This window comes from Pteropus vampyrus, unplaced genomic scaffold (genome assembly GCF_000151845.1).
Source record: "Pteropus vampyrus isolate Shadow unplaced genomic scaffold, Pvam_2.0 Scaffold100, whole genome shotgun sequence".
Taxonomy (NCBI): Eukaryota; Metazoa; Chordata; class Mammalia; order Chiroptera; family Pteropodidae; genus Pteropus; species Pteropus vampyrus.
This window is the reverse complement of record NW_011888881.1, coordinates 2,324,326-2,335,152: the sequence shown is the minus strand read 5'-3', so window position 1 is coordinate 2,335,152 and position 10,827 is coordinate 2,324,326. Positions and strand designations below refer to the sequence as shown.

General features: G+C 62.3%; 4 protein-coding genes across 7 annotated transcripts in view; 2 read left to right on the top strand and 2 right to left on the bottom strand.

The window, feature by feature from the left end:
• Positions 1-8: 8 nt before the first annotated feature.
• Positions 9-1,072, top strand: GPR62 (G protein-coupled receptor 62; the record flags this gene model as incomplete). Its single annotated transcript, XM_011364741.2, has 1 exon — positions 9-1,072. A coding segment is annotated over one exon (477 nt), but the record flags the coding sequence as incomplete, so codon positions are not given.
• A 129-nt stretch (positions 1,073-1,201) lies between these two features.
• On the bottom strand, positions 1,202-4,962 carry PCBP4 (poly(rC) binding protein 4). 4 transcript variants are annotated; one of them, XM_023533317.1, is made up of 12 exons: positions 4,814-4,962; positions 4,616-4,639; positions 4,469-4,501; positions 4,153-4,269; positions 3,839-3,970; positions 3,554-3,682; positions 3,270-3,344; positions 3,060-3,104; positions 2,920-2,983; positions 2,746-2,798; positions 2,490-2,659; positions 1,202-2,086 (listed from the first exon to the last, which is right to left on the bottom strand). In XM_023533317.1, exons 1-12 carry the CDS (start codon positions 4,892-4,894, stop codon positions 1,798-1,800), a joined length of 1,212 nt encoding a protein of 403 aa, XP_023389085.1. In that variant the 5' UTR covers positions 4,895-4,962; the 3' UTR covers positions 1,202-1,797. The 4 variants fall into 4 exon arrangements, with proteins under 4 accessions (XP_023389085.1, XP_023389083.1, XP_011362963.1 ...); XM_023533315.1 differs by having other exon boundaries at positions 2,490-2,632; positions 2,719-2,798; positions 4,814-4,945; XM_011364661.2 differs by having other exon boundaries at positions 1,202-1,889; positions 4,814-4,945.
• Positions 4,963-5,189: 227 nt separating this feature from the next.
• Positions 5,190-10,427, bottom strand: LOC111742745. The gene is made up of 2 exons (XM_023533318.1): positions 5,611-10,427; positions 5,190-5,505 (listed from the first exon to the last, which is right to left on the bottom strand). The coding sequence occupies exons 1-2, from the start codon at positions 6,367-6,369 to the stop codon at positions 5,224-5,226; spliced, it is 1,041 nt and encodes a 346-aa protein (XP_023389086.1). The 5' UTR covers positions 6,370-10,427; the 3' UTR covers positions 5,190-5,223.
• The window catches only part of ABHD14A (abhydrolase domain containing 14A), an 11,237-nt gene continuing 10,708 nt past the window's right edge, over positions 10,299-10,827 (top strand). Inside the window, exon 1 of the mRNA XM_023533319.1 lies at positions 10,299-10,572. Coding sequence (XP_023389087.1) covers positions 10,360-10,572 — 213 coding nt within the window. The 5' untranslated portion in view covers positions 10,299-10,359. The remainder of the gene's footprint in view (positions 10,573-10,827) is intronic.

The window sequence follows — 10,827 nt, the reverse complement described above, 5'->3', positions numbered from 1 at the left end:
CGCCCGCGCGTGGGGCCCGGCCGCGCTCCGACTCTCTGGATAGCCGCCTTTCCATCCTGCCGCCTCCCCGGCCTCGCCTCCCCGGGGGCAAAGCAGCCCTGGCCCCCGCGCTGGCCGTGGGCCAATTCGCAGCCTGCTGGCTGCCTTACGGCTGTGCGTGCCTGGCGCCCGCTGCGCAGGCTGCGGCGGCCGAGACGGCTGTCACCTGGGTAGCCTACTCGGCCTTCGCGGCTCACCCCTTCCTGTATGGCTTGTTGCAGCGCCCTGTGCGCCGGGCGCTGGGCCGCCTGGCCCGCCAAGCGCTGCCCTGGCCCCCGCGGGCCTGTTCTCTGCGCGCCTGCACTCTGCGGGCCTGGCACCCGCGCGCACTCCTGCAGCACCTCCAGGGCCCTCCAGAGGGCCCTGCCCTAGGCCCTGCTGAGGCACCAGAACAAGATCCAGGTTTGGCAGGAGGGGAGAGCCTCGGCATGCGCAAGGCCACCTGAAAGGAAATCTATCTCATACGCTGAACTGGGACTACAGAGAGGAGGGTGGCATCAGAAGAGGCCCATCCAGCCTCCCGCGCAGGTCGTGGCAGGTGCCCTGCCTAGACTTCTGGCTTCGGAATGGGAGAAAGGGAGCCTGCAGCATGGTGAAGCCGGGAGCTCCTGGGAGCTAGGAACGCCCAGTTCTGGGCCTAACTGTGCATGGCCTTGTGTACAGACCTATCCTTCCCTAGGCCCGTTTCCCTCTCGGTATCCTGGACCATCTCTAAGGGTTTCTCCAGCTTACGTGGTTTGGACACTCATGGATGATGCCCTGGCCGAGGAAGGAGCAGAAGTGGGCAGGATCACAAAGAAGGCCCTAAGGGCTCACAGCCAAAGAGATGGGCCAAGCAGGGCAGCGTCTGGGTTATAGCCACGGCAGGAGGAACCAGTAGAGAGACGCTCAGAATGACTTCCCTGACATCTGCACCCAGGAGAGGCTGGACAAAGCTACTGGAAATCCTCCATCAGCTTCTAAATTGCCCAGAAAACCGAATCAGTTTGGTGCTAGAGGCAGGAGGCTGGACACGTCCACCAAAGGGTCCTGAAGCCCCAGAACCGGCATGTGGAAGGGGCTGAGGCCCGACTAGGGCTGGTGGATTCACAGATGGGGTCTCTGGGGCCTCGGCTTCACCCATTTTCTGGAGGTCTGGCCGACAGTCACAGTGTTTCACAGCTTCCTGGTCGCAGAATATTTATTCAAAAACAGGGATTGAAAAAACTGTACAGAGTGTCTGCTGCTGAGAACTCAGCCCTGCCCCCATGCCACTCCCCCAGCTGCCCGGCAGTGCCCCCTCTCTGGGTTGCCCTCTGCCAAGCCCAGCCAGTCCATTCCAGTCAAAGGGTATCAGTGGAAGCAGCAGGAATCTGCAGGGAGGTGGGGAGAGAAGCATGGCCCCCAGCCACCCCCTAGCCCTCCTCCCTGATCCCCACGAGGGGGGGCAGTAGGCTGGGAAGCCCTAAAGGGTGGGGAGTGCATGAGTGACCCCCAAAGTGGGGGCACTAAGGATGCTCCCCGTATCCAAGCAGAGCTAGAGGGGGTGGAGCCCCCTACTCTGGGGCTGCTGCAGCTCCCAGAACCCTGGGCCAGAAACTGCCCCCACTCTGGGCTCAGGAATTCCCACAGATGGGGGCCGGGTGGGGGGTGCATCCATGCTTCGTGGGCATTAGTGGCATTTGGGACCCCAGGCTGGAGTCTCCTCGGGCAGGTGGGGTGTGGAGGCAGCCCCTGCCGGCGGTCCTGCCTGCTGCCGCGCCTGTGCCTCAGCCGGCCTCAGTAGGGTGAGAATTTCTGCCGCTCAGCTTTCTTGCTCCCATTGGCCGCTGCCATCTTGGCAGTGTAGGCCGCCAAGCCCGGCGGTGGCCCTGGGGAGGCAGGTGGTAGAGCCAAGAAGGGCACAGGCTTGAGGCCGATGAAGTTGGAGAGGGAGATGGCGTAGGGTGTGCCCAGAAGGCCCGGGGGAGCCGTGGGCAGGGCCGTCAGGGGCGGTGAGAAGGGGGCAGGCAGGTCTGCGGGGGCCGAGCCGGGTGTCCCCCCAGAGGTAGACTTGGCTGTTTCTAGACTGGAGAGAGGGATATAGGGGGGAGATGAGGGGGAGGTGAGGGCAGATATGGAGGGTGATTAGACAGAGGGAAGACAAGACGCAGAACTGGGGGGGACGACGACGTGGGGTGGACGTGTCTGCGGGGCAGATGGGAGGGGGGAGGGGGGGATGGGAGAAAGGACAGGCAGATGCGGTACAGGCTGAGGGGAGAAATGGGGGAGCTAAAGACCCAGGGAACAGAGCCAGGGATGGGGAGAGAGGGCATGAGGGGCAGATGAGAGGGGAAGGTGGGGGACGGCATGGAGCAAACCGGACAGGTCGGGGCAGGCAGAGGAAGGACCCAGGTCAGCTCTCCCCACCCCACCTATGCCTTTCTCCAGCACCTAAGCTTGGTGACCTATGACCCCCGCCCCCCGCTTACCAGGCAGTGATGAGGTACTGAGCCAGGGCGATGGAGACTGGCGAACCAGTGATGGTCACGTGCCGCTCCCCAGCGCCCTCTGCTTGGTTCCCGATCTTGATATGCGCCCCTGACATCTGTCGGATCTCGCTGATCTTGCTGCCCTGGCGCCCGATCACGCAGCCAATCAGCTGGGGGAAGGGCGGAGTTCAGCCCCAGGCGAGGCCCAGACCCGGGGCTCCCCACCCACCCTCAAAACACCGCATGCCCTGCTCACGTCATTGGGGACCAAGAACTCCTGCGAGCTGGTCTGTGCGCCAGGATCCAGTCCTGGGGAGGAGAGGGGGGTCAGGCGTGGTCGTGGGCCTTGCCTGCCTCCCCACATCCGTTCCAGGGGGGCTGCCTGGCCCCTCGGGGTCTGCCCCTGCCTCCCTCCACAGGGGCTGCTCACCTGGCACCATGCCGGGTGAGGCAAAGGGGACCGCATGGCCCGAAAGCTGCTGGAGCTTGGTGACCTGTGCCAAAGAGAAGGAGTCAGAAATCAGAGGGGGCCTGGTTCGGGAAGTGGTGCCTTGGGCTGGGGTCACTCACCTCAGCTGGCGTCACAGCCCCATACTGACCCTGGACGGAGAAGCCCTGTGGGGACACAGTGGGTGAAAGGAGTTACTACGACAGGTCAAGGGCAGTTTGGCCAGAGTCACCGCTCCCTGTCTCCCCCGGACCCTCAGTTCCTCCTTCCAGCCCCACCACCACCTCAGTGCCTCTTCAGTAACGCTTTCGCCCGCGGGCGATTCCCCTCACCTGGTTGGCGGAGAGAAGGACGGTACCTAAGGAGAGGCTTGGGTGATACGGGATAGTGGCTCCTTTGGGTGGGGACTGGAAGGCACAAATGGGACAGCTCTCTCAGGACCTCTCAGGCCACCCTGGCCTCCCGAGAGCCCTGCGTTCTCGAGGCCCTCCCCATTGCCCCCAGGTCCACGCATCCCGGAGCTCCTGGTCCGCCCCATCCCCACCTGGTGTCACCTGCACAGGATTCAGGTTGACGAGGCCCAGCCCCCGCCCCGCTCCCTGCCCCAGAGCAGCACCTCCAAGATCACAGCGCAGATCTGACGCACACACAGAATGATGGCGTCGGGCACCCCGGACACCGTGACGGCACGCTCCGTGGAATTGGGCAGCAAGTCTCCTGCCACCTGCACCTGGGCACCCGTAGTCTGCAAGCAGAGAACAGAAGCCACTTCTGGCTGCTCCCATAGCCCAGAGAAGGGCTGCCCAGACTCAGAGCCCCGCGGGGGATGGGGAGCCATGAGCCCAGGCCCCCTCCTGCAACCGGAGGTGGGGCTCCGGGGGTAGGAACCCCTTCCCCTCACCTCTCGGATCTCCTTGATCTTGGTGCCAGCCTTCCCGATCAGTGAGCCACACTGGCTGGCGGGGATGACAAGGCGCAGGGTCACCGGAGGCCTGGAGATGTTCCCACCGTTTGCAGTGGCAGAGCAGAGGTCCTGGGCAGGAAGACTGTGGGTTGGCCGTGCGCGCCTTTGCTGCTCGCCTACCCTGGAGTCCCGCCCCAGTGTCAGAAACCTGCCTGGGCTTAGCCTCCCCCCCGACCCAGCCGCGATGTGCAGCTGGAGCCACGTTCCTCCTGGGGAACCAGCCTCGGCCTCTACCCCAGACGGCCACGGACCTCGTCCAGCTTGAAGGCGATCATGGAGACCGCGTGGAAGACGGCTGCCGTAGACCCGGTGATGGTGGTGATGCGCTCGGGGCAGGAGCCCTCAGAGATGGTGATCCGGGCGCTGCTCTGCGGGTACAAGACAAGCGACGGGCAGCGAGGCCCCTCTGTTTTCTCGCCGGCAACATGTCTGCCTGCCCCATTCACAGGCCCCAGCAAAGCTGGAAACCACCACCCTCGGGGGGCACTCGCTGGTCCCCCCAACGGTGGGGTTCAAGGAGGAGGTGGGTCAGGGATCACCCTTCCCCTCCCCACACCCCACCCTCACCTGCTCCCGGATCCGCTTTACAGTCTCTCCTTTCTGCAGGAGACAAAACAGACAAAGGCTCTTAGCTTGAGAGGCTAGTGCCACCTTTCCCGGACGGACTTGAGGGAAAGGCTGAAGGGGACGCACAGAATAGAACCAGGCACCTACCTTCCCGATTATGCTGCCCACCTCCTGCGAACAAGACAAGAGTAATGTCGGAGGTGGCGGTACCAGTGCCCAGGCCCTGCCCCTCCCCCACGCAGGAGACAGGCAGGACGCCTGAGATCAAACTCTGGCTGGCCAGGCCTTGCCTTGCTTTGCCCTCTGCCCCTCCCGAGGCACAGGAGAGTCCCCCACTCCACTCACCTTCCCGTGCATCAGCATCCGCAGCGTGAGGGTGATGCTGAGCCCCGGCTCCTCCTCCAGCCCCGCATCTGAGCCGCTCATCCTGTCAGGCGGGGCTGGGGCCGCAGTGGCCTGGGAGTGCGTCCACGCTGCGGCCTGGCTGGCTCTGGCAGGGGTGGCAGAAGAGGGGTTAGACAGAAGCCCTGCTCTCTTTCAGGTCCCTTGCCCTTCTGTGGGGACCCCAGAGCTGCGATAACTCCCAGAGAAGGGATATGGCATAGACACCGAGTTTCAGATGTCTCACTGCCCAGTGTGTGTGCATAAAAGTCACCAGCCGTGTAACCCTGGACAGCTCACTCACTCACCTGAGCCTCGGCTTCCTCATCTGGAAGAAGGGGAAGTCAAGTCCTCCCTTCAAAGAGTTGTGAAAATTAAAATGAGCTAAGCACATAAGGGGTAGGCAGTCTGCACGAGTATCCTTCCCTTCCCCCCCGAATATTAGAAGAATGAACTAGGAGGCCTATGGGAGTCCACAGAAAGGGAGCTGCTTCTCTGACCTCTTGGAAGAGGGGACCCCCGTGAATCAGGCTTTGAAGAATGAGTTGAGGTTGAAATGTTACTTCGAAGAGGCGCTTGCCTCCAGGGGCCAGAGCCCCTGCTGCCCAGGGCACGGAGGAGCAGCTGGAGAGGAAGCTGGAGCAGCTGTGGGAGGTCTTGAAAGGAGGGCCGAAGTGAAAATGTGAGGCTCTAGGAGGGGCCTTCTTGCCCGCCTTCTCCCTGCCTGGCAAAGGCTTGGGGGTGTGGGCTGGGAGCCCCACCTCCAGAGGCGAATCCTGTCCGAGAGACCAAGAGAGAGCTAGCTCACTGAAGCAGAGACTCCCTGCAGACAGTGCCGAGCAGGGTTCACTCAGCACTGGAGGGCGGCGGGGGCGTTGGGGACCAGCGGTCTGCACAGGTGCCGAGGGGGTAAGTGTCCAGACTGGCCACATTCCCAGCCTACAGCGCTTTCTATGTATCAGAAACAAGTAACTTGGACTCTGAGTCTCAATTTCTTCATCCATAAAATGGAGGGAATGCCTCCCCCCGGGACTGGGTGATGGGTAAGAAAGGGATTTGGGGGGCTGGGGAATGTCAAGGCCAGTAACCGCTGAAGGAAGGAGGAGCAGATTAGCTGCTGGGATTAGCCCAGCCGCCAGCCCTCCCCGCCAGCCCTCCCCGCCACTCCAACCCGACCCCTTTTCAGGCCCTGATTTAATCCTGAACCTTAATCCTGCCTGGAAATCCCTCCCTCCAGCGACTGGCCTGGACGGTGAGCACGCTGGGGGACCGGAGCCCCAGGAGGAACGCAGGGGGCAGGGCCAACTGGTGCCAAGTCGGAGCCAAGACCAAACCCTAACCCTGCAAATCCCTCCTGCATGGGAGGGCGTGGGGACAAAGGAAGAGTTCCGGGCCTGGAGCACTCCAGACACCTCTGGGCACCTTCCTCCTCGGTCCCCTGCCCTGACATGAGGGTCAAGGACATGGCGCTCTGTCCAATACCCTCTTTGGAACCCCCTCGCTAGCCCGGGCTTGGGCATGGGGTAGGAAGCGGGGCTCTCAGCCTGGCTCTCAGAGAGCCAGAGCAAGTCACTGCACGGCACAAAGCCTGTTTCTTCGTCTCTACAGTGGTGGTGACAACCCTGTCCTCCCAAGCCCGGGAACCCGCTCCTCCAGCACCTGTTCCTCCCTCCATTCCAATTTTGCCTGTAGGCTCTCCAGAGGTTAGAGGTCAACTGCGGATGCAGGGACTGTGCTCTGTGGGCATCCTGGCCAGCAGGCCGGCTGCCCTTGCTAACGTTCCACCAGCTGCCTGCACTTCCCCCGCAAAGCGCTTGTGATGACGCTCTTGGTTCTGCCTCCCTGGACAGCCAAGGGCAGGAGCCCCTTTGAGCAGAAGCCACGGCTGCCGCCTTCTCCTTGTGTCCCCAGAGCTCAGGCCAGAGTCAGGCTGGAAAAGGTGCTGAGAACATACTGGTTAGCTGGACAGTTGAAATCACCAAATGGAAAGGAAACCCGACGCCTAGAGGGTCTGTAACCTGCCCAAGGTCACGGAGAGCCAGGGCTCGGTGGGACCAGCAGCGTCCTGCCTCCTAGTGCAAGGCAGCCCCGGCTGCCCCCCAATTCCGGCCATCCTGTCTCGGTCTGGCAGCCTTCTTCCTAGAGGGGGGCTCTGCAAAGGTGGGGAACAGGTTTGAATAGTCTGAGATCCCTGTCTGGCTAGCAGATGTGTGTCACGTTTAGAAAGGACTGACAACTTATCTAGAACCATGGTCTTAAGCTTCAGAATTTTCTGGGGCTTAGGGACCCCGTTGGGGTAGTAACCAGTGGGAGACCTGACAGTATCCTCGTGCCATTTCCACATCGCCTCTTGTGGGCCTGAGGCTCCAGGAAAAACAGGGGGACAGAGGGCTGGAATGTGGCCAGAGCCGGGGCTCCTGTCCTGAAAAAGATAAGGTCTGCGGCACAGCCCCACTGGGGGTATTGGGGACCAGCAGTCTGCACAGCTTCCACTGCCCCAACTTCAACGGTGACCTTGGCCGGGAATTCACCAGACCTGGACTTCAGTTTACCCACCTGCGCTGTGGGGAGGGGGAGAGAGAGGGAGAGTTGCTGGTCTCTCTGTGTCCTTCCTATTCTGAGGGACCCCCAAGGTCTCCCTAGTTACTCTCCAAAGGGCCCTAAGAACAAGCAGCCCTATTAGGCGTATAGGGTCCCCTTCTGTCCTTGCCAGGTCTCTAAGGAATTATTTGCTGCCCCAGCCTGGTGGGCCCTGGGTTCCTGCTGGGCCACCCACATGGCAGCCACACGTCATGCCACGCTGACCTCCAGCTCACCTCTGGGGGTGCCCAGCCCCCTCTGGTCAGCAGGGCTCCCGGGCAAAATATACACAGCCCAGACCAGGCCTGTGACCTCGGGCGTTCCCTCCTGCTCCCTAGGCCCCCTCCCAGACCCAGCGCCCACTCCTTCTGTCCCTGACTTCTTGCCACTCAGGCTAGAGGGGGCGGGGCGGGGGGGGTGACAGCTGTGTAAGCTATGGCGGCTGCCCCTTCCTGCCCCTCCCCCCCAGCTGTCTCCCTCTCTCTCATGACAGCTGCCCAATCAAAGGGCTGGGGGCTTAGCCAGCTCCCCCCACATGCAGGGATCAGGTGTCCACCCAGGCTTTGTTCAGGAGCAAGAACAATCTGGGGGAGGGGAGGGCTCCTGGGGCCAGGCGACTCCAGTGGACTGGCCCGCCCCTTGGGGGATTCCCTCAGCTCTACTGGCCAGAGCGCCTGGACCAACTAGGGCTTGTAGACTCACCTGGGCTGGGGAGACAGGGGTCTAGCCTCCAAGTTCATCCCCCACCTCACGTCTGCCAACACCCTCCTCAGCACATCGAGCCCCGAACCTAGCAACCTCCTACTCCTACTCCCAAAGAAGCCATGCTGGCCACACCCAGTGATGCTGGGGAATGGCTAGGCCATCAGGCGAAGTAGGGCGTGGCAGGGGTGGACGCAGGGCCTGGGGGCATCAAGGGAGTCTGACTCCCCCGCCCGTCCACTTCCCTGGGCATGTCCACCCTTCCTGATTAGCCGGGCCTCGGTAAGCACTGCCCCAGCATCCTCGACCTGGGTGCCCAGCCTCATCCTCACGGCCTCCCAGAATGGCCACTCACACCTACTTCTTGGGAGAGTCGGGGATAGGGAGGGGCCTGCAGGGAAGCAGACTGGGGCCTGCAGGTCCAGCCTCCGGTTCTTGACCCAGGGATGTCTGTGGACTCTGTGCTAGACAGAGAAGGGAAGCTGACAAGCCGGCTGGTGCCAGAAATGCGATGGCCTCCTTAGCGCACCGTTAGGCATTCCCCCCAAGAGTCCTTACAGCCGACAGAAAACAAGGCAGGCCCAGGCCCACACGGAGATGCAGGAGAAAGGGCACGGTTCTGTGGTACAGCCCCACCCACTGACACCCATCCCCTCACTGTGTCACCCAAATCGAGAAAGGTCTCTAGCTTCCATTCTGGAGATTGGGTCACTCTGCTGCTCAACAGCCGTCCTTGGCTCCCTAGTGCCCAAAGAACAAAGCCTGATCTCCACGGACAGCCACCCAACCTTCGTGATCTGGCCCCTGCCAATTTCGCTTGTCTCATCTCCACCCCGTTCCCCCCACACATGGCTGCAAACATGCTTAGCACCTCCAGGCCTCTGGGCCTGTGCCCAAGTTGATCTCGGACTGGAACGCCCATCCTCTCCACTCCCTGTCAAAATCCTTCTCAAATGCCACCTCCCCTGTGAAGCCCTTCCCAACCTTCCAAGCCAGATAACCACACAGGCCTCTGTGCCCCCTAAAGATACGCTTGCAAACTCAAAGGTGCCCCAGGCAGGCATTTCCGAGCCTGTCTTTCCACAACACAGAGAACTCCAGAGAGAGGCAGCTCCCAGCTCAGGGTGCTGGGAGAAGACAGGGCTTACAGGGCCTGGAGGCCTTAAGGACCGGAGATGGGGCTAAGGGTCCCAGAGGAGCAGTGAGGGCGGGGTAAGAAGACCCAGGGCACAGGGGACCAGCCACATGGGGCAGCCAGGATCCTCCTGGACAGGATTCCCAGTTCCCATTCCTCAGCCCGTTCCTTCTGTTTCTCTGGGTCTAGGGGCTTCCTGGGCATGTCACTAGGGTGGAGGGTTTGCATCGTGTCTTGAGACTTCTAGGGGCCCAGAGTGGGTTTCCCCATGGGGAATGCGGACTGGAAGAAGAGCTGGGGTGTGGCAAAGGTTTCACAAAGCCGAGCTTAGCCTGTCACAGCTGGAAGGGCCACACCAGAGAGGAACCCGAGGCCCGGAGAGGAAGGGGCTTGTTTGGAAGGCTACGTGAGAGCCAACGGGCAGAGCTGGAAGAACCCAGGGGTTCACCTGTGCCGCTCAGAGCTCTGTCTTCGAGAAGTCTGCGCCACTGGGCAATGGTGATGGAGGCTGGGGCACAGGCAGTGATGGGAGTAGGGAGGGTGGACAGAGCCTGTCTGGGGACACAGGGCGGGGCAAAGCCAGCCTCCCTGTGGCCTGGGCCTGCCAGGGTGTGTGGGCCGCCTGCTCCCAGCCCCCCACCCTGAGCATGCAAGAAGAACAATCCCCTTGTGTTTGGGCAGCCTGAGCCTGCATGCTGATGAAGGCTGGGGGGTGCGGACTGGGATGGGGGCGCCTAGGAGGTTGAGAGGGTTCCAGGGCCCGGAGGGGCTAGGGGAATCTTCAGACGGGAGAAGGATAGGGTCCTAGGTGTTGGCCCCGAGGCACTGAGGGTAACCCAGGAAACAGAGAAGGCCGGAGTTGAGGTTTAAGCTCCTGTGGAGTTCTGAGGGTCCAAGAGCTCTTTGTGGGGAAGGAGGGCCCCTGGGGACACAGCCCTGTTGGTCCAGCATGACTATAACCCTCCTGGGCTTGGTGGGAACCAAGAGCCCACATTCTGGGAGGAGGGGGTGCAACTGACCCTGGATGCATCCCTTAGAGACCAGTCCCAGGGCGCTGGGGCCGGGTGGGGCACTGGGTGCCACAGGTCTCAAGATGGCCGGCCTGGGACAGGGGAGTGAGGAGGCCAGCACCTCCCTCCCCCGACCAGACAGGCACCAGGGCCAGGCTGAAGTGAGTAGCCAAGCCCCCCACTCCACAGGATTCCGGCTAAGAAGCCAAGTCAGAGCTGAGGGGCTGAAGAGTCGCAGGGCACCAGGGACCACTCCGGGCCTCCAACTGTCATCCCCACACACCCCTGGCTTGGAGGTTTGTGTCTCCCCCACCAAAGGCTGCAGAGGATGGGAAGGGGTGTGTGCTGAGCCCGAACCTGCAGGGGAGTGACAGAGATGGAGCAGAACCAGAACCCAGGGCAGGAGGTCGAGAGAAGAGCAGGTGGGATGAGGGCCTCGGATCTCGGGGAGTCTCAGGTCCAGGAAGCTCCTCCTTGGTGTTGGGGGCTCCTCTGGCAGACCAGCGCCCCCCACCTGTGCAGGCCTGGGCCCGCGTGGGACAAGGAGCTTG

Excerpts from the sequence above, each read along its gene's own strand:
- LOC111742745 (XM_023533318.1), bottom strand. The coding sequence starts at position 6,369 with ATGCCCAAGCCCGGGCTAGCGAGGGGGTTCCAAAGAGGGTATTGGACA. Across the intron at positions 5,506-5,610 it reads GACAGGATTCGCCTCTGGAG|ACCTCCCACAGCTGCTCCAG; the intron begins GTGGGGCTCCCA and ends CCTCCTTTCAAG.
- PCBP4 (XM_023533317.1), bottom strand. The coding sequence starts at position 4,894 with ATGAGCGGCTCAGATGCGGGGCTGGAGGAGGAGCCGGGGCTCAGCATC. Across the intron at positions 4,502-4,615 it reads TGGGCAGCATAATCGGGAAG|AAAGGAGAGACTGTAAAGCG; the intron begins GTAGGTGCCTGG and ends TGTCTCCTGCAG. Across the intron at positions 2,087-2,489 it reads CAGTACCTCATCACTGCCTG|TCTAGAAACAGCCAAGTCTA; the intron begins GTAAGCGGGGGG and ends CCCTCTCTCCAG.